General features: G+C 32.3%; 2 protein-coding genes across 2 annotated transcripts in view; one reads left to right on the plus strand and one right to left on the minus strand.

Moving 5' to 3' along the window:
• The window catches only part of LOC129230080 (uncharacterized), a 77,730-nt gene that overhangs the window by 40,417 nt on the left and 13,379 nt on the right, over positions 1-23,934 (plus strand). The window lies entirely within an intron of this gene.
• Positions 1-23,934, minus strand: part of LOC129230082 (protein lingerer-like) — a 69,035-nt gene that overhangs the window by 4,784 nt on the left and 40,317 nt on the right. The window contains 9 exon segments of the mRNA XM_054864474.1: positions 4,667-4,747; positions 4,850-4,937; positions 9,210-9,409; positions 9,523-9,601; positions 18,476-18,541; positions 18,850-18,915; positions 20,592-20,683; positions 22,813-22,996; positions 23,464-23,666. Coding sequence (XP_054720449.1) covers positions 4,667-4,747; positions 4,850-4,937; positions 9,210-9,409; positions 9,523-9,601; positions 18,476-18,541; positions 18,850-18,915; positions 20,592-20,683; positions 22,813-22,996; positions 23,464-23,666 — 1,059 coding nt within the window.

Below are 23,934 nucleotides of genomic sequence, written 5' to 3' on the forward strand. Positions count from 1 at the left end.
GTGAGGGGGGGAGGTATGTGTGTACCGGGTATGTGTATGTGTGTAGGCATGTGTGTTTGTGTCTGTGTGCAGGCATGAGTGTGTGGGTAGTTGTGTGTATGAGTGTTTGTGTGTGTATGTATGCATGTGTGTATGTTTGCGTGTGTGTGTGTAGGTGCATGTGTGTAGGATATGAACGCAACCTGGAGAGGGTTTTTGCTAGAGGAGCAGCATCGTGAGGACCCAGTCGACGGTGATGCTGCAGAGGGTGCTGTCTGGAAAATAAGATGATAGCACATCAAAACAGTCAAATGAAAGCAATAAGCAATCGTGATTGCTCAAAAAAAAAAAAAGAAAGAAAACGACCCTTATTGTCAACTTTATATTAATATGAGCTTTGCGGGTCATGTTTAACTTATTTACATTCATATTTTTTCTAGACGACAGGGAAAACATGGAAAAGAAAACATAATCAGTAAATTTGCTATTTCCAAAAGCAGAGGGAAAATTGAAAATCCTTTTAAAAGCCTTCCTTATACAATTTCAAAAAAATTACAAGTATTTTATTTGTTAACAAATTGAAACGAAGAACATAAAAAATTATAAATCATTGTGCTTTCTTTTGTTGTCTGGTAACAATGACTGCGTTACCATATAAAGGTTTAGATTCTATTTAAAATCAAGTAAAAAGGAATAACTGCAGTTCTATACAAATTGGAAATTCCAAACATAAATTCTATCAGACACATAAAATTTCGAACTTTCAATCGGAGCTAATATTTTAAAGCTTCAAGTGTGTTCCACTACCAAAATAGCAAAAAAAAAATTGAGGTTTTTTTATTAATTTGATGAGTAATTAAAAGCCATACAAAGACTAGACCTCACTAAGAACTATTGCTCAAGTTTTATTGTAAACAAAAAAAAAAAAAAAAAAATTATCAAAATCAGTTCATCCACTTAGGAGCTATGGTGTGACAGACATGTCAAAACGTATAACCCTTTTCCTTTTCGTGTCCAGATTAAAAATATCAGAACATTGAAAATCATCTATAAAGTTACAAGTATTCAACATTCTCCGCAAATTGACAACTAATTACTTATGATTTTCATGAAACAAGAAAAAAAAACTTTTGAACACCGTTTTGTAAAACAACCAAGAAATTTATTACTTTTTTTATATACTCCAAAAATCTTCAAATTGCTATTTTTGTACAAAATTCAGAAAATAAAGGAATGGGCATACCTGCCAACGCTACTGGTTTTTCGGGAAGATGCCTGGATTTTGATCATTTCTGTTGATTGTGTATAAGATGTAAGGAACATTTGGTTGTACTAAAAAGGATAGTAAAAAACTCCTTTCTTTCCTAACTAACAAATAAAAAATCCGCCACAAACATCTACTGGATTTTTTAATGATCTACTAGATTTTCTCCCAGTAAATGTTGACAGGAATGAATGGGACCCAATAGAGGAGGGATTTTAGTAAGGAAAGCATACTTGAGCTAAACAAGGTTAAAAGGTAATCTAAGAAATAGAATAGAAGCTACTTCAACTAAAGTTTAAAAACCATAGTTTTGTAATCTTTACTAATATTATAAAGAGAGAGGGCGGATTTTTGTGTGTTTATATGTTCAAGGTAATCTCCGAAACCACTGCACCTATTTGAAAAATTCTTTCACTATATGAAAGGTGCTTTCTTACTGAGTAACATAGGCTATAATTCGAAAAAAAATCCTATAAATAGTTCTTTTTTATTCAAATTTAGGCCTAAATTTCACGTAAATTGCCTATTATTGGCTATTAAAGGGGTGAAAAATTACTTGCACATATTAATATTATATATCGTTAAAAAGGGTAGAATTTTCAGCGTTCTAAATAATTTATTTCAATGCTCTAACTTAATTATGGCGGGAGTAATTTGCGTTTTTAGCTCGAACTTTTTTAGGCTTAGCTGAAATTTAGGCATTACTTTCTTCATTAAATCTATCAATAAAAAGTGAAGGAACTGTCCCACAGTTTTCTTTTTGACAGCATTGGAAAAAGCGAGATTTTTTACTCCAGATCTCTCTTGACCTTTGGTCGAAGAAATTAGCTTCTATCTTCAAAGGAAAAAAGTTACCAGCGTTTTTAAATCAATTTCAAAATACGTCATTTTGATTCAGATTTTCAACCATTTTATTTTCCTGTTTTCATGGTTACGCTTTTAAAATCCATCTTTCGCATTTTCATTTCTTAAAAGTACTTTAATATCTGTCGTCATTGTTTGGAAGGGTAATTTTGCATGGTGTTTTTTTTTTAATTTTATTCAAGTTTTTCTTTAAGTTATTAAGTTATTCTTTTAATTAATTGTTGAATATATGTCACTTGACACAATTTTTGTTCTCAAGGTAGACCGGGCAAAGCGGCTCTTAATATGTAAAGATTTGAAAGCTACTGTTAATGTGATTTTCTACCTTTTCGTTTGTTTGGCGAAACATTTATTATTGGCCAAGAAAAAACATCCACTTCACTCGCAAAAGGGCTGGGTTCCGGCAGCGTTTTCGCTTGGCGCATTAGGTGCTGAGCAGTTCAGTCTAGGATTATTGTTTTAAGTCAACCGTTAATGTAATTCATTGTTTTGAAAGAAAAGAAACTTTTGATTTGTTTTTATCCAAATGAAATGTACGACAGTTTCTTCTTTTTTTCTGACGATGATTTTTGAATGTTCCACAGGTTTTTTTTTTTTTTTTTTTAGACGGATGGAATATGATAGCCTGGTTGCTGGGCAAGTTTGGCGATAAACAATAGAGCTGCAGAATTATTTTTACATTTGAAAGATGTTATTTGATATCTTTTTTTACTTGGCGAAATATTTTAAATTGCAGTAAAAACCGCTTCACTCGCTAAATAAGAGTTTTAAAGCAACTGTAAATCTAATTTAATGATTTGACGAAAAGTTTTTAATTCCAAAGAAACTTAAATAGTTTTTTTTTCTTTTGAAAAGGTGTGTACCCATTTTATACAAAGAAAAATGATCATTTCACACCAGAGGGGGAGGGGGCGTCAGTTTTTTTTATTCAACGAACATTTTTAGCACGGGCATCGCTGTGCGGGTACTGCTAGTCAAGAATAAGTTTAGAAATGAAAATTATAGCCCCAGAAGAGTGCAGCCATTACTCAAGGAACTTTCCATGAAATAATAATTATGCACTTTGAAAAATATGGGCATATTGCTTCAAATGGTCAAAATGCATTTCAGCACAATGTATAGTTTTGAAATAGAAACCACATAAATGCACAAAACATAACTGAACCCAAAACGTATAAACCTTAAAATGTTCCCCATTTGCAAAATTATAACAAGAATGTGCTCAGTTGTACACTATTTAATTGTACAGCCCATTAATTTACACAATTAAAAAGACATATGATATAATATGGAAGCTTTTATTACAAGACAAAGCAAAGACAAATTTTTTCAATTTGTTAAGTGAGAAACACATTAGCATAAGGCAGAGAATTGACCTTGTTTCTTTCAAAAACCTGCAGAATTTTACCAAGCCCACTTAGAAAAAGTAAAATCAAAGCTTAATTAAAATAAGCATTAAGATTGAATAGATCAGATCTGTTACATTTTGTATCAAACAATACTGTTGTTTTAGAAAAGAAACTGATTCAAAAAAAAAAAAAAAAAATCTTTCAATCTTTAAAAGATTAAATGTTGTGGTATTTGTGTGGCATGCAGTGTCAGGAAAAATTACTTTTCCTGCTATACTAATTGCATTACTGGTGAATTGAAGGAATATCCCCCTACTTGAACTACTTAGGTATAAAATTCATGTTGTGATAATTGTTTTCCTAAAAAAAAAGGTTAAACTAACTCCAGTAGAACATCGATTATCCGAGCTAATTGGAATCACTAGTGCCTCGGATGTCAGAAACCTCGGTTGATAGAAACTTAGCATAAAAACCTGTCAGGATCGCAAATTGTATTAATTAGAAATACGATAGAATATTTTTAAAAGATGGACAGATTTTGTATTAAGTTAAAAAAGTCAATTGAATTTTTTTTAGCAATACCAAGTTAAACATTGAAAGATATATTTAAAAAAACCCACAAATTTTTGGAAAATATTTTTATTTTCAAATTAAAAATCCATCATTTTATTAAGTTTACATTATTTTTTGAAAAATAGACTTCATTATTAGTTCAGTTAACAGAAACCTCGGTTAATCGAGGTTCTACTGGAACACATAATGGCAGAGTCGAATATATGCTCATACATCTTTAATGTCCTAAGATTCCATGTTTAGTAAAAAGTTTAATATTGACATTGTTACATTTTCCATTAAAAAAATTCTAAAATTTAGGATGATAATTGCTAATTCAAGGAGTGCATTGTACAAACAACATTTCTGCAAACGAATTCGGACAGTCATTTTCTTCAAAATTTTACAAACTACACTAGTTTTTTGCCTACGGTTGGGATTACTACTACTGTACCTAGTAAAATTTTTAATTACATTGAAATAAAAAGAAAAAAAATACAGTTTTAAAATTAAAATTGCACCGATATACAAGACCAAATTCAACAGCATAAACCCCAATTACTTAGCAAAATTGTGTTGTCATGTTAATGTGCACTTATATGGTTTCAACTGCATATTAATTTTATGGTTTCAACTGCATATTAATTTTAAAAAATACCTGAAACTCCTTTAACTTGACTCTGAGAAGCAGCACCATAAGCACTTTTATAATCTTGTCCTTGTGTTAAGCTTTCATATCCTGTAACAATTCATTTATAAAGCAACTCTTGCATTTCCCCCACATCATTAGAGTAATTAGTTACTCTTTGAAACAATATTTAAAAACATTCAATCCCCTTACCTGTACTATAAGAGTGTGATCCATATGCATTTGCTTTCTGAAACTGAGAATTAGTTGTTGCTCCATGAGTGTTAGTAGCAGGTGGAACCTGAAATCATAGAAACAAATATATATTTGATAAACTGGTATTTTTAATGAATAAGCACTATAGATGCGCTGCTTAATGGCCGTAATCAGAAAAAATATTTTTCATACTAGCAAAAATACCCGGCGTTGCCTGGGTCAGTAATAATTATTAGAAAAAATCGTTACTTGCTTTTGTTTTCTGTTTTAAGTGAAAGAATTTAAAACACATCTTTTTGACGTGATAAAAAATAGAGTTTCTTCCTTACCCATAAAACTAAAATAGCAATAAGTATAAAGAACAAAGTAGTATTGATTTAGAATCGAAAGCGCTATATTTAAGCATATACAAATTTAAAAAACATGAAATTAATCTTCTCATGTTTAAAAAGATTAATCTGTTGATACTTTTTTTTTACATGGAGTCAAAAACCTTATCTGTATGGCTAATGAAGTACGAAGTGATTAAAAAAAAGTAGCTGCGCTCGTAATCCCCTTATACTTGCTTTAGTTATTTCGGGAAATTTCAATCATTGTGGCTCTTGGTGCGATTTTACCGAATTTGCAAAAGTCGTTTCGGGGTACCTTCGATGATGCTCCCCCATTCTTTCCTTACTTTGTAAAACGGTATGATATTAATTTTCGTTACAGAGATATCGTCGCCAGATGCTGAGATATTTTTGGTCACCATAAAATGGCGCTAAACAGTTTCATCCGAAATGTTTCCAAAATAAGTAATAAAATTTGGTGATAGTTTGAAATTGTGCAAAAAGGAAAATTAATGGAAGTTTTTGTGCTGTTTATGGATTTGCCTAATTTAGTTGCTGGATTATTTAGCACAGTAAAAAAAGTATTTTGAAAATTCTTTGATTGGCGATATTTTGTTTACATGGTGAAAGCTGAAAAACATTATGACGCAGTCTTCGGCTTCAAAAACAGCAACGTTGAAAAAACTGCCAAATGCATCAGCTACGGAAATCTTTCTGCAAAAATTTTGGCGATCTGCTGGTTGTTTGGATAATGAGTAAGAGTTCAATCAGCATAAATAATAATAAAAACCATTAATTACATTAAAGTTCCGTTTAAATGGAAAATCATCAGCCAAATCATGTATTATTTGCCAATCTTGTGCAAAAATCTTACTTCAAGATTTGACTTGAGAAAAGCCTTGAACAATCACGAAAAGCAAAGAAAGTCAACAATACAACAATTGTCGCTATCGACAGGGAGTTGAGATGATACACTAAATACTGTATTGAGTTGAGGAAAGCCTTCGAACATGGATCTAAAAAGCTCATAACTCGTTTTTTATTCTACTTAGAAATTTCGAACAGGTGCCATCTTCAGCAGAAAAATCAGAGCTTTCGATGGACATATAATGTAAATATGTGCAAGTATTTTTTCATCCCAATATTAGAGAATTTATACAAAAATTGTGTTTTATTGCCCCCATAAAGGGGTTTTGCCCCCCATAACGGGACGAAAACTACCCTATGTGTTATTCTGATGCATAAGCTATATTATTGTAAAGTTTCATCAAAATCCGTTCAGTAGTTTTTGCGTGAAAGAGTAACAAACATCCATACATCCATCCATACATCCATACAGACAATCTTTCGCATATATAATATTAGTAAGATTAATATTTTATTGTTTTATTTTTTACAAGTGGTACCCTCACGGCTTTGCCCGTAGTAGAAAATTGAAAGGTCATTTGGTTCATCTGTATACACAGTCCAGTCCCGACTTACGTGAGGGATGCGTTCCAAGACTCCTCACGTAAGTCGAAATTTCACGTTGTGAAAAAAGGTATGCGCAAAAAACTTTTATAAACATATCCAATTATTTAACACACTTGTAAACACCACCTCAAACTGTTTTAAATCATTTCTTGACTATACATTACCATTTCTTACATCAAGAACGGAATTTTTAATTGTATTTTTTTAAAGCTGATTTATTTGACTTAAAGTACTGTTACGATGCAAAATCAATGATCAATAGGGACACAAAATAAACTAGTACGCCATGTACAGTATACCAATAAAATGATGCTGTACAGTAGTAGATCCAGCAATGATATTTATAACTTTTTAAAAAAATGAAGATGGTGATGATTTACGCTGCGTAACCCCAAACCGTTATTCGAATGTATATCTTTATACATAAAGGTCTACGCTCTGTCCGGATGTCCGGGGTAAACTTCAAAACTACTGGAGGGATTTTAACCATTTTTTCACCATAGATAGCTACATAATCGGGGAACAACTTAGGCTATAATTTGTTCCTTAAAAATTTAGTTTTAAAAAGTTATGGTGGAAAACAGCAAATTTCATGTAATATCCCCATTCAATGATTAAATATAAAATCCATTGTTAGGAAAATTCGTTGCCTAAAAACAGCAATATTAAAAGTAATCATAATGTAAATCTTGAATCAAGGCCTCTCTGGAGCAAACATGACATTTATAGCTTTCTTAGGAGTAGCAGCCTTATCTTTATACATAAAGGTCTACGCTCTGTCCGGATGTCCGGGGTAAACTTCAAAACTACTGGAGGGATTTTAACCATTTTTTCACCATAGATAGCTACATTATCGGGGAACAACTTAGGCTATAACTTGTTCCTTAAAAACTTAGTTTTAAAAGTCGCGCTGCAGCGGGAATCGACTATATTTACAAATAATGGATGATGAATTTCTCATCAATTTGGTACGTTCATTTGCTTCCCCATGTTACGGTTCCACGTTATGACAATTTAGTAATTTACTCGTCCATGTTCTGATAATTTGCTGGGTAAAATCAAGGCTTCACTTGATATGTCTTATCAAGCTCAGTCATTTCAACAAAAGTTGTAGTATGAAATCAATTAATCAAACAAAAACCCCGGTCAGACTCCAGCGACATCTGTTGGATTTTGTGGCAACTTTTAACTACATAAACTTTAGATAAGTTTATTCTTAAAGTGAACATTCAACAAAATTTTTTTCAAAAGTGTTCGAGTTAATTCAAAAGCGCATTTTTTTCTTCCCAAAGAAAAGTGTTTGAAAAGAAATTTTAGGTGAAAAGTGAAAAAACATGAAACTTTCTCTTCAAGAAATATTAAGTTTTAAAAGAAAATTGCATGAGCATAAGCCGAGGAAGATGTTTATCTAGTACTAATTAGTTCCAGTGATTAGTTTTTGCCGTATTTCATTTTGTGTTTCCGTCCCCTACGCAAGTTATCCCCCTTTAAAATGAGTCAAAATTTTACATTTGACCTTGAACTTTAACCTGTTGCCATTATTTTAATTATTAAGTTACAGCCACGTAACTCAGCATGTAAGACTATCATCTTATGCACTTTACATCAATGCGTAAAATTAACTGCCATAAAAGTAATTCAAATAGATTTTGGTCAAAATGCAAAGGTCTAAAAGACCCATTTTTGACTGCGAAAATCACTTTTGATGACCTCTAAAAAATCAAGGGTTAAGGTTAGAGAAAAAATAAAAGTGGTTTTAAACATCATTCCTATGCATCTTTTTGGGATATGAGTTTCAAAAAAATTAAAAATGTTCGAGCGCATTCATCCGTTGAATCTGTATGGAATGACCCTATATTTAACTTTTTATGCAAGGTTTTAAAAAAAGCCTTCTTTTAACCGTTAAGTACTTGGACCTAAAAGTGTAAAAGTTAAGCAGAACAATGAATATTGACAACTAATTTCATACACGTTAAATGAAATTATCATGAAATTCAAGATACATGTTAAATCAGGGCTGTAAAACTGCAAAGAGCTCATGGGTCAGAATTCCGGTCACTCATCTCCTGGCGGGCTGCAGTTTGAAAAAGTTGAACAATAACCTCTCACCTCCTACACAATAACAATTAATAACATTTATTACATTCCCCATCACGAGTCTGGGATTGTATAAATAAGCCGGTAAATGTGATAAATATTGAATAATTGATCACATTTACCAAGTTTATTGGTGATTGTATACAATCACTGGTAATTATATACAATCACCAATTTATCATTGTATTATTAAAAATAATTATTATGGTTAATTAATGAATTATCTTCACGGATTTAACAGCAGGCAGCTAATTTGCCTTTTGGTGCTTCCCTGGGTTTAATTATGAATAGTCCTCCCGAGGTCCTCTTTTAAATCCTAACTGGTCCTCTTTAGTTCCCTTTTTGATCGAAAGTGGTCCTCTTTTACCCTTTTGTATGGCCAAAATGTTTTGGGAGTCCTGAATTGGATATTTGTATAGTTAAATTTAGTTTATAGTTTAAATTATCCAATGACTTACCGGAAATATTGGTGGAGCAGCATAGTGATGAATTCCACCAGTCATCATACCACCAGCAAAATAATAACCATAACCAGGGGGAAGAGCAGCTGCTGGATTAAATAAAGCTTGACCATGTGCCTGTGTGCTAGCTTGTCCTTGAGACAGTGTGGTAGCTACTGTTGATGCATCAGTTTCCGCTCTACTATATTTGCCATCAGCTACATCAAAGAAAAGTACAATAAAAACACAAATTGAAAGCTAGAGTCAAAAAACATTATTTGCAGAAGAATTGTTACATGATTTGACTTTTTGATAATTTCATTGCTCTTACCCGTATATGCCACACTGCCCATACCAGGATCACGACCAGTCATACTTGTAGGAGCTTGGAACTGCATATCATAGTAGCCCTTAAAAAGTGCATTTATAAATACCATCGCAAAATAGATGTAAATTTAATATTTTATGTAAAATATGGACAGCAAATTTTTATACAGAAAAGAACCTCACACCCCCTCTCCCCGCCATATTTATCGTCTCTATCTCAAGTTCTTGTTTCAACTATCATGAAAAAAAATATTAGCTGCCATTTAGTAACACACAATTCAAAAGTACCAGCAACAAAACAAACTTCACATAAGTGAATCTTGAATTTTCATTCATGGAGAAGAAAGGTAAATAAAATTCAATAGTAAAAAATTGTATCAGATTGCATAACGTTGAAATTTTGAAAAAACTATGTTCAGCATTTTAATAAATACAGCAGACTCTCTCTTTAACGACTTTCTCTATTTAAAGACTGCTTTTCACGGCCCCAGATGGTTCACTATAGTGCTAAAAGCATTCTATTTAAGGACACTTTCTACTTAAGGACGAATTTTTGCGGTCTAGTTAATACAATTATTTAGCTGAAACTGGTGGAGATGAAAAATAAAGCAACAGTGGTGGGGATTTTTTCATACTTTATTTTTTTATAACCAGGAACACTTTAGTGAGTGCGTTTTTTTTCTCCTTCAAAATAGGAATATTTTTGCAAATTTCTTTTTTGCAAACTGATATTGATAAATTACACAATAAATCAATACGGAGGGAAATATTGACTCAGAAGAACAAAATAGGACATAAGATCAATGTGTAAGGTATTGAATAGCACTAGAAGAAGTAATTTAGAGAACAAAGAGACTGATGATGGGGTTCATGGGTACAGGAAGTGAGCTATGGAAAAGACAGAACACTTTTTAAAACATTTCATACCCAATACAATATATAAATGCAATACATTGAGTATTCCATACGCAAAAGTTAATTATGCCTATCTAGCAGTACGCAAAGTTGTAAAGAGTTCTTCAACTTTTTAAAGGAGAGAGAGAGAAAATTGTCTCTCTCTTGAATTCTATCTTGCCTACAGTCGATGATTTTTTACAGATACAATTTATAAATAACTTCAGAGGGATAACAAAATTGTGTCCATGGGGAAAAGAATTAGTTCTTAAGAAGTTTTCAGCTGATCAAATAGACGGCTGGGAAGTTTTCTTTTGCTACATGTTAAAATATCAGTTTATGCTTTAAAATAAAAAGAAACAGGCTCTGCAGACAGTTTTTAGAAAAAAAAAATAGTAGGAAAATAGAAGCAAAAATTTCATAAATAGGAAAACATAGGAAAATTATGCTTTAAAAAATAGGAAAAAAAAGGGAAAATATTCTAAAAAAGGAAGAAAATTGCAACTATATATACATATAAAATATCATAATTACAAATTTAACTATGAAAAAAGAGCTACAAAGCTACTCCATGTTTATTAAACATATTACAATTAATGAAAACAATTAGAAATGTTATTCAAGATAAAAATACCAGGAAATTGTTTTGCTTAAGAGAATGATTTACTTATATCATACTTGCCAACCTTCGAAGGAAAAAAAACAGGAGATTTTAATAGAGGTATATAGGTGATTCACAATCGACATATCCTCGATACAGAATTATTAATTTATGCTTCTAAATAACTAAAATTAAAGTGAAATGGGGATTTTTTGCAGATGTAAGCAAATTGGTAGCAGCAAGAAAAATATACTGCAAAGGAAAACTAAATAATAAGGAGTGAATTTGCTTAAAGTTTCGTACATTCTTCAGTCTCTACAGAAAAGTAGCTACGAAAATTTAATTACTGAAATCCGAAAAAAAAAAAGGGAAATCAATATATAATGAAAATACAATATAAAATAAGTAGGTATAGGGTAGCACATATTAAAATAACTTCAAACATTCAAAATAATTGAAATAATTTCAAGATGCAAAAGGATTGAAGTCTGCTGCAATTTTCGTCAAAGCACGTGCTTTGTTGAACATGCAATGTGGAAAGCTTCTGAAAAATTAATTTTTACTAAATGAGTTATTAATTGGAAAAATCCTTATTCCCTGACATTGGTAGACTAGAAAAGGGCGCCATCTATTGAGAAGAAAGTGATACTTTTTAATGATTGATTGAAAAAACTGCAAAAACGGGAGAAAATTGTAAAAAACAGGAAATCGGGAGATGGAAGCAAAAAAACAGGAGTCTCCCGTTAAAAACAGTAGAGTTGGCAAGTATGTAATATATTTCAACTAACTATTAGCAAAAGGATTCAGTAGGGGATTTACTAGGGCACGGTGAGGGCGAAGTGACCTTCATTGCGTCCGTGACCGTTATTTTCTGAAACCAATGATATGGAATTAAAGAAATTACTTGCAATTGCTACTATTTTAATCAAGTAAAGTCCATAAATTTTGATTTAAATTAGTTTTAGATAGTAGTGTCGTCGAGGATGGACTAGGTTACCTACTTTTTAAGTTTTACCCAAGCTCGCCCTTTCCCCTTTTAATAAACCACAATAACTTTTATTTTTGTACATATAAGTGTAACTTTTTCTTCCATCACTCTACTATACTGGTACTGATAAGACGATACTATGATTTAGATTGTAATGTGGGAATTCTGGGTTAAAACTAGTAGATCCAAATTTGTCCAATCCAAAAGTTGAATTAAATTAATTAAGAAGGACAAAGGAAATTTCAGTCAATTTGAACTTTTTTTGGGACTTCACAGGGATTTAGTTTTTGATATCATTTCAACGCTCTTTAACAGTTAAATAACTCTAGTCACAAGTAAATTGGTTTCTGAGCTCACTTAGATCATTTTAGGATGAGCCTTCTGACATTTTTATATCTAGTGGCGTAGCTAGGGTGGGGCAGAGGGGACGGTCCGCCCCAAGGGGTATACTTTTGGGGGTTTGCAAATCAGCACCTTTAATGTGAAAAAAATTAAATAAGGGAATCATACTTTAAATCTATTATTGGAAGCAAAGAAAAAAAAACCCTTTGAAATGTAAGGTTTTGGAGAGACTGTACAATTGCGCTTTTCAGTGTTCATATTTAAATTCATAGTGAACCTCGAAACCTTTCTCATTCTCTTTTCGTTCCTCTAAGACAGACTTAAATTTCATTTTTAAAACTTAAATTTCGGAAAATATTTAAGAGAAGACCCTGACTTCCTAATGTCACCAAAGACTTCAGTTTTGATGAAGATTCAGGAGAGAACCCCATCCCCCCAAACGTTACTTTTAACTGCAATTTTTAAAGCAAATTTAGAATATTTCTCCTAGATTGGCACCTGACCAATCTTGAGTAAGTAATACAATTACCCCCCCCCCCCCCTTTTTCTGGTAGGAAGAATATGGATTAAATTAGTTCCCCTTTACTTCCTTAAATGAAGTTTTCAAGTTCAATAATTTTTGCCGTTTTATTGTATTAGATGTATCTCAATGAAAGGGTGGCAAATAGGGGAATCAGTCGGCAGAAACCGTAGCTACGCCACTATCTATCATTGGGCTTTGTGAGGCATTTTAACATGTTTCGGAAAAGTTAAAAATCCTGAAGTTTGTCCATGAACTTCACTGTAAATGTTGATTTTGGAATGCAAATTACCCCACCCCCCCCCCAAAAAAAAAAAAAACAAGCGATGGAGCACCCCTCAAGCATAACAAAAATATCCTTCCACAATAAAAGCCCTCAAGAAACCTTTCTTAAAAATTCCAATGGCGCAATCTGTGCCATGGAACTCTCCGGTTAATTAGCCTTTTTGTTTATTAGAGTTTATTATTTTACTATTATAGAGTGGTTTCTGAGTAATTTTTTAAGTAATACAATTTTTAAAAGAGGATTTTTTTGTCATCCCACTTCCCCCCAAACCCGACGCACAAACTCGTGGGACGTTTTACCTCCTTCTTGTTGGAAGGGTAAGAAGTTGTTTGCAACATATTTAACTTTTTTTTGGGGGGGGGGGGATATTTGTGTTTTGCATTTTTTCGCTTAGTTTTACTGTACTATTGGGAGGCCGGGCAAACACAGACAGCTTTTTCTTTGTCTGTAAGGTTGTTTAATTTACATAGCTGCAATCAATAGAGTAAAAGGAATTCTGTGTAAAAAAAAAACCTTACAGGAACAGTCCTTTTTTTTAACTGTAAATTGAGGTTCAATAGTTTTAACTTTCAGGAGAAAAAAGCACAGATAATCGGTGCATCATTAATTTTGCACTTTCATAGCAGATAGTCTGTGGGCAGTGGCGGATCCAATAGGGAAGGGGGGGGGCGATCGCTCCCCCCCCCCCCAAAAAAAGGTTTGTAAATTCAAAGAAATTGCAGGAAAAGGTCACCACACTCCCCCTCCCCCTTAAACATAACTAAAATTGTCTACAACAGTATTTTTACGACTTTAATTACGAAAATTTTCCAGAGGAGAGTTCCTCAATCCCTCTCTCCAATGTCATCGAAGATGGTCAAAACTTTTGAATTATTGGAGCTTCAATTTCGAAAAAATGGCCAGAATCAAAAACTCTTTCGAAAATGTCGTTAATGAGGGCCTTTAATTACGTTTTTAGAACTTTAATTCCGAAAAAATTCCGGGGGAGAGCCCTCGATCTCGAGTCTTACCCCAAACGTCAATGAAGACCCACTAACATTACGTTTTTAAAGTTTCAATATTGAAAAGTTGAGGGATGATAACTCCTGACTGCATTTTTCCCCTAACACTACCAATGACGGTTAACCATCGCATTTTAAGGCTCCAATTTGAACAATTTCTGATGGGGAGTTCCAAACCGCGTTCCTTCCTCCTACGTCATAAAAGATGGCATACAACTGTGTTTTTGAGACTTCAATTTTGAAAAATTGCCGGAGAGGAGAGCCTATGTCCTTCTTTCCTCATCTTTCAACATTATTCAAAGATCGTCTAATACAGCGTTTTTGGAACTCGTACATTGAAAAGTTTCTGGAAAAAAGTTGGCAAAAAGAGATGCCATTTTAACACTGCAACTTTTCTTTAATAAGGAAAAAAAGATACAATTGAGGACCTGTATAGCTACAGGGAAAACTTTACGAGTCCTCAAACGAATTAAAATTTGAAAGGTTTAGATTAGATAATAGAACCAGAATACTAGTATAGAATTTTTTTTTTTTTCACTTTTTTATTCTTGCGTGTGTGTGGTACTCGAAACACTTTCATTCAAACTCTTTGCAGGATACACATTATTCCAAAATATATAAAAACACATGCTTCAGTTCTTAAACTTTTTTCTAAATTTTATTTTCATTAGTCCTTTCCCCCTTGATGCATTACTCAATCGCCCCTCCCAACTAGATCATCTGGATCCACCACTGACAGTGGATAAGGTGCACAAAAATATAGTAGTATGGGTAAAAAGGTGGAAGCAAGATTATGCATTGAAAAAATAGGAATAAATAGGAAAAAAACAGGAATTTTTTTAAAAAATTTAAAAAAGTAGGAAAACAGGAAAAAATAGGAGGTCTGCGGATCCTGAAGAAATAATATATGCAGTATTTTTGGCTGTTTTGGTAAAACTCAACCAGCAAGGGTTTAAGGTTACTTTTTAATACACTTGCTACCTGTGAAATTTAGTTTATTTTTACTTTCATTGTTATTTTATTTTACTTTCCTAATTTTTCAACTTGAGAAACATGCCTTAGAACTTCCAGACAGAGCTCATGGCAAATTCTTTTCCTGTATCTTTCCCCAACTTGCATTCATTTATTTTGGTGCACATAATTAAAGCTTAGAAAATACAGGAACTTTGGAAATCAAGGAAAAGTAGGGGAAATTTTTATCAACATAAGAATAAAACTGTTTCAGAAGCAATTATTAGTTTCTTATGGATATACAGTGATAAAAACATAATTGTCGAAAAACACTATTTTAAATGGTATCAAGTATTTTATGAACAAGATTAGTTTATATAAAGAAAAAACTATAGCTAATACAAAGAGCACAGCAGTTTTTAAAAAATCATAGAGTTTAGAAGTAGCTGTTTCAGGAAGATTAGTCCTTTGAGGGAAAAATCAATTTAATGGAAAATTGTGCCCCTCTTTTTTTAGAATTAGTTCATAAATCCTCTTTGGCATAGTTTCTACACAAGTTTTTACATCAAAAATTTTGCACATTTTTTTTTCTTTTGCCATTAGAAGAAAATAGCTTTTTTTAAGTCTGTAGTACAGTTGCACCTGTTCTTAGAAACATTTCCCACATGTTTTCAAACGAGTCAATTATCCATTGTTGAAGGATTTTTTTTTCTTTTTTGAATGTGAAACGCTAATAATTGGCAGATTACCACATTTGCACTAAAGAAAACTAGAGCTACAAAAGCACATATGAGAAATAATATGAAGAATTGTTTATAATGCTTCAAATAAACATAAGTAATAATAAATTTCCAGCTCTAGCTGTGGATTCGAAAAAAAAAAAAAAATCCCTCATAATTTATACACAAGGTACAGATATAGCATGACAAAACTCACAAAAAATCTTCACATCAAAATTACATATCATAAAACTTAACTGATAATCGTATATATATATATATATATATATATATATATATATATATATATATATATATATATATATATATATATATATATATATATATATAATGTTTTAGTAGTAATAAGTGCAAAAATAAAATGTAACAAGTGTGAAATTAAAATAAAAGTGTTAACTTTTTAAATTAGTCTGATTAGCAGTTTAGTCATTTGAAACATAAAAAGATTGTGTGAAAATGAGAATTTTATGCATCTTTCACACAAACAACCAAGCTTCTTTCACTGCTTTTAACAATAAAATTGCGCTCAAATTGAAGGATAAAAATCAAAAATTCAGTTGGAGTTCAAAATTATATGAATGTAGATAATTAATAAAAAGCTTACATTATAAGCTGCATAGCTCAACTGTTTTCATCCAAACTTATTGGAATTCACTATTCTTAAATGCATTCTTAGGTTTTTACTGTTTAAGTAAAACTGGTTTTAATTTTTTTCATACAAGTTTAAATCTTTGCTCTCAGAATAAAAATGTTTGATTTCTGCGAATAAGTGTTATACTCGAACATGTAATTGTGCATTAAAGTAGATACATGTTCATTAGTAGTGATATTTAAAAGTATTTTTGATAACTCTTAACATAAAGAAGTCTCCCTCCCCCCAAGACAAGACTAGAATAACAATTAATAAAGTATTCTCCAATTTTTTTGAGTTTGATACTGGTGATATTTTACATGAAATCATTCAGCGTACTATTATTTATGCAAATAAATTTATGCTAATTAATTATTTGCTACTTTAAAACATTAATGAAAATAAAACACCTGAATATTCATTATATTTAAGCAAAGATATGAATTATGCTATAAATAAAAAAAACCAACTTAGAGCCAAACTCCAGCGTAGGTGGAACTCCCCAGAAAAACCCATCCGGATTTTTCCGAGTTGACCTCAATTTGCCAATCCTGATCTGCAGGAAGCAATGGATGGCCCAGTATCTGAGAGAACAGTTTTACAATGTTTAAATGAGAGTAGCTTGAAGACATACTGCACTTTACAAAGACTGCCATTAATGGCAAATCATTGACGTGAAAGAAAGTGATGGTGTCACAAGGAGAGACTTGAACAAACAAATGGCACAGTGTGATGATCAATGACGAAACTTGTTTTTGTTTGCTAATGATACTCAATGAGCGAGTCTGGAGGCAACTCCGCTTGTCATCGTGATTTAGAATACTATCAACTACAATAGCAGATTCTTCATAGTATGCATCAGAGGCACAATAACACGGAGATAATTAGATGAGGTGTTGCAACACTTCCTTACCTTCAACATAAAATAGCATTTTCTAGCAGGATAACGCTACATTGCACATGACAACTCATCTGCATACAGAGCTTGCAGCATTTATTCTGTTGTATCCTTGGCCTACATTGTCTCCTGATCACTCACAGATATAGTGTATCAAGGGGTGTGATTTGATGTTTGCCTGTCAGGCCCTAGCCTCTGTCAAAGAATGAACTAGGGAGAACAGTTCAGAACATATGGACTTCCATCCAGTAGAATGTACTAAACATGTACACTCATCGAGTCCCTACCTCACAGTGTCTGGTTTTATTTTCGTGTGGATAAACTTATTTTACTTTCTTTTCCATTTTTTAATATTGGTAAGCCTGCTTACCCTTTGAAATTCGCCAGAGAAAAAAATACCGAACATTTCAGGAGTTTGCAGCAAAAATGAATGAAAAGAAACCTTCATTGTTTAAGTCATTAATATGCGTTTTAATCACAAACATTTTTATTTTTTTTAAGCTTAACCCTTTACCCAACAGAAATAGCAAATAAAGCACTCAAAACATTGAAATTAAGTTTTCAAAAAATGCTCAAAACACACATTTCCATGTAAAAGTAGTGATAATTAAATCAATGAGCAGCATTAAATTCAGAGACTAAACAGTCAAATATTAATTCTAAATTTCACTTTTATAAACACATATATATATATTTTTATTTGATGGTTATAATCAACGAGGCAACGGCTAAAATACCTCTAATACAGGTGCTTGGTATGGACATAAGGTAAAATAAACTTAAAAGAAAAAAAAAATAACAAAAGCCTTATATTCAAAAAACAACAGTCACAAAACAACAATCATTCCAAAGACAGATGTGATGAAAGTGCAGATGTTGTTATAATCTAATTAATAAAATGTGATAATGCCACAGAACATAGATGATTAAAATGCAGGGCATGAGTCTTATTATTCCATGTTACATTACTTAGACAAGGTTGGAAGCGACAGAACAAAATGGGAGTAGGCCGTCAGTAAAATGACGAAAAAAAGATGTTGGTGAAAGCAGATGATGGGAAGCCAAAAAAATCTGGAAGCAAACATAAGACTACTTTTTCACATACCAAAGTAGACAGCTTCGACTGCAACATCTGCATGTCTTCATAACTATATACAGGTGACTGTAATCCCTTCAAAAAGAAATAAAACATAAAGCATAGCTGTAAAAAGGAAAATAATAACTGATATTCACTCTCTGCTTTCTGGCTATAACAAGTGCATTTGTGAGGAAAGACCAGGAAGTCATAAATCAGCTGAGTGCTAAGCCACACATAAAAGACACCAAATTAAAAGCAGAAAGTCAGATGCAGTGCAGTAAGATATTAGCTATTGCAATATTATAGGTAGAAATTTGTTACCCCATTATATGCTGCTTATATAGCTAATAAAATAACATTTTGATTTCTAACAAGTGTTAATTAACAAATAAAATACTTACCAAGGTGCCGAGTTTTGATTGCAGCATTTGCATTTCTTCATAACTATAAACTGGTTGTTGCAAACCCTAGATTGAAACATTTTTTTATTACAATTTGTTAATTGGAAATATAAAGAATTATCAATATAAATTTTAAACACAGCTAGAAAAAGGGATGTAATAAAAATTATGACACATCATTAAGTTTCCTACTTCTCCTTTAGCATGTATGGTACCAATAAATGATTACCTTGTGTATTCCCAATTGGGTGAAAAGGGGTAATTGTGAACAATTTCTATAAGTTTTGTAAAAATAATAATAATAGTTGAAGCTTTTAAAGCAAGCAAGATGTTTTTAAATAAATTAATTGTCACTATAACTTTTTAATAAATTATCTTCTAAAAAAGTTTGTTTTTGCCGTATGAGGCAGGCTCAGGGTCTCCAATCGAGTGTGAGATGCTTGAAATGTAACAAGAATCATTAACAAGATAATTGAATCATTAGCAGCAAGTAAAGGGGGGGGGGGGAAACATCCATAACAACGGCGAAAAAATGGAACTGCAATTTTCAAAACCCTGATTTTGCCAAAATTAAATCTTTTCTTTTGTACTGTATTTTTCCTCACCGATTCTTTTCCACACTCAGATTTATCCTACTGTTATGCCCATCGATCTATCAACAATCATCCTAAGTGGTTACTTAGAACATTAAAAATTAGATTATCTGAAAGATATCAGAAATGCCTAATTTTTAATATTTGAGCGCTTAAAAACTTTAGTTAATTTTGAATATAACAACTTAACAAAAATCCAGAATGCAGAAATGAACCATTATCATACAGGAGTACAAAAACTTGTTTTTGAATTTATTACATTTTGTGTTCATTCTTTCAAAAATATTTTTCAAAAGAAACGAGTATTCAGACTAGAACAGTAAAAAGGAAAAAAATGGCTAAAAACGACTTAAAGTGATATTTATCATTCTCTATTAAATTTGAGAGTAAAAATAAAAGCTTTTGATAGAGTCAAGACTACATTCCTATCTTTGTCTGATGGTTTAGACTTCAAGCACAATGAAACAAACACGCCATGTAACAAGGTATCCGTCAACAATTTCTACTCTGTATCCACACTGCGCACTCGATATCTCTCCAATCAGCGAGAGGCACAAGCAGCAAGGCGAGAGTGGCAAACGTCATCCTTCCTCCCATGCTGACTCGAGTTCGCACACCTCATTCCGCTCGGAGTGGCTAGACGGTTGGAGGATAAAACAACTTTATTCTTTTTTCTATAGAAATTTTGGAGAAATTTCTGTTAGCCAATGAACTTGCCAAATTAGAATTTTTTTCGACAAATTTACGATTTTATCACAATTGGTCCATTGGCAAATGCTTAATGCGGTCCCTGTATGGCATCAAAAAGTAATTTTTTTACCTATCTAAAAGGGCCAAAAAATCACTTTTAGTTGATCGAGACCACCTTTAGTTGGTAGAGTCATTCCGCACTTAGTTGATACGTCCGGTATACTCTCTACTAAGTTATTATTTTGACCATAATATCAAACACCTTATTGATGAAGTTGAAGGTATCTTCACACGAATAGATATTTCAGCCCACTGACATAAAACTCTTAGCGCTATGGGAAGCCTGAGATACAAACAGTCATAAGCAATAACTTAAAATTATTTTAAAATTTTATGTATTTAGACTGATTTAACGTTTATTACAGTTACAAAAAAAAAAAAAAATCAACAATTACTTACATAAAAAGGCAAGCCAGTTGCCTGTCCCATGATATACTGATGACCTAGCATAGCAGGCATGTTCTGAGGAATATTTGGTACTGCTTTACCTGCTAGTAAACAGTATTTGGTGAAATGGAAGTACAAAAAGTAAATATTACACAAGTTAAAATCCACAAAAGATCAAAAAGCAAAGAATTTCAAAAGAGTTCAAGTTTTCATCAAATAATTCCATTACAAGCTAATGATCACAGATCAAAAGTTTTTTTTTTTTTTTTTTAAATAACGCGGAAATGCAATAATTTGAACTACTTTTGCACAAATCACTAAATAAATATTAGGGGTGAACCCCCCCCCCCCCATGTAACTATGAGGTTTAGCACCCCTGGTGAACTGAAAAAATTGTGCTCTCCCCCAGGGTTGCCCATATGGGAAGTCACCGGAGGTCATTGTGACCTCCAAAAAAAAAATTTTTTTTTTTGAACATTTTGATTAGTTGATTCAACAAATAGGAGGCAGCATTGTAATTTTTTCTTATTTTCTTTTTTAGAATTGTTTTCAATGATGCCCAATGTTCCTTCTCAGTAGATGTTAAGTATGTGTCTCTAGCTATGATCAAAAAAAAAACCTCAGTTGAAATGTCGCCCACCTGGCTGTTGCGGCCTGGCAAGAGCCATTCCTGCCAACCCCTAGTTACGCTACTGCCCCCACCCACCAGATCAATAGCGCACCCTTTCCCCCAAACACCTCCAAGACCCCCCAAAGAAACAGAGATCCTCATCCACTAAAGGAAAAAACAACCCTGCCCCCCCCCCTAAAAATATCAATGCTGCAGTCTGCAGCTGTGCCCCCCTGATCCATACTCAAAATCAGCTGTTTCCCCATAACAGTCATGTTTCATACCTCAAATAGCTAAAACAGTTGAATAATCAGAATAAAATAGAACTCTCCCACACTTTAAACTTCCCACTCGTTGTCCGAGTATCTTGAAAAGCTGTTAGAGAATCATTCTCCTGAAAAGTACCGTATTAACCCGCATTAGCTGGCATGCCACAAAATTCAGGGGTCACCAGATTTTTATTAACACTTGCCTAGTCCTTTCCAGCATGCCGGGAAAATCGAGGTTACGAAAAAAAAATACTATAAAAAATACATGTTTTGCTTAAAATTGAATATAAGTTCAATACATATCTTAGTAGTATTAACAAACAGTTTAATTTTGTAAAAATATTTACTGACAATGTCATTTGTTATTTTAACAAGGGAAATATTTAAAATACACCACCAGCTCAGTTAAAGGAAATTTTGTTGAATAACGAATAATTTTATAAAAATTAAATCAAAACTAGGTACCCAAACATTTAAGCAGTAAGTTACCCCCCCCCCCATCCTAACCAGTCCTAAAGAATTTACCACAGCTATTCAATAAATTGAACTTACCTCTCTAGAATGAACCTAAAGTAATTTTCATAAAAATATTATGAACAAATTGCAGTAACGGTGATTGCTTCTGAATTGATTACTTTATTGGCATACAATTAAATCTATAATAATGACCTACCACAAGTAACAAGCACGTTATATGAAATACACTTTTTTTTTGAAAGAAGGTTACTTTCGGGATTAATTTATTTATTTCCTTACAGTGGTTTGTTTTCTGATCGGAATTGAATAGGGAAATTTACTTTTGTTTGTTGCAAAATAAACCTCGAATTATTTGACATGCCCGAAAATTCGAATTTCAGGTCATGCTGGTCAACCTTGCTTTTTTCCGGCGTGCCGGATAATGCGGGGTAATAAGGTAGTACAAACCATGTCTGTTTTTTTTTTTTTTTTTTCAATTTTCATACCTACTACCCATTAATTGATTTTTCAATTTATTCCCCATTTAGTTGCATATAATCAAATCCCTAAAAAAAATTTATGTCACCAACATTTTCTATGTGTTATATTGCTCACTCTCTTAAGCTATTTTCAAAAAAAAGAAACAAAGAATTGCATTGTACCTGGTATTATATTTAAGAAATCTAAGAAAACTAAATTGTGTGCTTAGTTCAGGTTGAATTCTGCAATCAATAAAGCCGGTTATATTCTTTCTTTTACAGTTCATGGCACTTGAACAACCATTGCAACGTAATAAGTATTTGCTGATTTAGTGATGGTTTGCTATTGCTAGGTAAATGTAAAATAGGTTTACATAAAATAGCCTAAAAATACCATTAACTGCAACAAAAGCACTCACTTGCAGAGAGAGAATTTTTGAGCACCGACGTCGTAGTCGTTGAAGAGGAAGTTGAAACAAGACCTAACATTGAGCTCATATTTGATGAATTTTGGGCTGAGTGGTTCGTCGAGGACGCAGTTGCCAAGCTACTGGCAGTTAAGACACTTGAACTGTTGGCTGTACTGGTAACTTCATAGGTATGCTGAGAAAAAACATAAAGCAATTGCACTTTATGAAAATTCAAAAAAATTATGGAACAAGCATAAACAACTCAAAAATTTTACATGAAATAAACAACAGTCTTGAAGAACAGAAAAATTAATGTTTAACAAAATAAATTTGATTACACATCAAGAAAAATAAACACTTAAAATTTTATATTTAGTAAATTATTGCCCATTAGCCAGGGCTAAAGCAGAGCTGGGGGTGTATTTCATGTACTTAAATTTTACTTTCATATTATAGTAATCAACTTACCAAACCTCTAATAATCAAATATTTTTCAGACTAAAACAACGTGTGTAGTATTATATTTTTGCTTTTAATCCATTCACATGAAAAATTGCTGTCATGCTTAAAAACAGAACAATTTTTTTTTTCCTTACAGTTTGAGAGAAACATTAGTAACCAATTGTACTAGATGATTGATTATTTTCAAATCCAAATTACCTGTGATGAATTGTGTTGTGATTCTAGCAAAGATGAATCTTTTACACCATGGCTTAGAGAATTGGTCAACTTTGAGCTAGAAACGGATGTAGACAAAGTTCCAGATTGAGTAGTTGTTGCTACAGCAGCACTGTAAACATTTTGTTGACTACTGTAACCAGTGTTGTTTGTGCCATAAGAACCAGATGCGTGAGAACTATATCCTAAAAATTAAACAAATTACTGTAAATCATCTTTAAAATTTATAAAATAAAACTATATTAAGAATATTTTTTTGATAAAATATTTTGTATATATAATATATTTGAAACATAAAAAGGCAGTATAATAACAAGATTATTTAAACTTTGAATAAACTTTTCAAATCTGCAAAAAACTGCTTCTTAAAACCATCAAATTTAATTACAATGCCAAACACAAGAATGCAACTAGTGACCTAAATTAAAAGAAATAAAATTACATTAGGCAAAC

The sequence above is a fragment of the Uloborus diversus genome, chromosome 9, assembly GCF_026930045.1.
Source record: "Uloborus diversus isolate 005 chromosome 9, Udiv.v.3.1, whole genome shotgun sequence".
Classification (NCBI taxonomy): Eukaryota; Metazoa; Arthropoda; class Arachnida; order Araneae; family Uloboridae; genus Uloborus; species Uloborus diversus.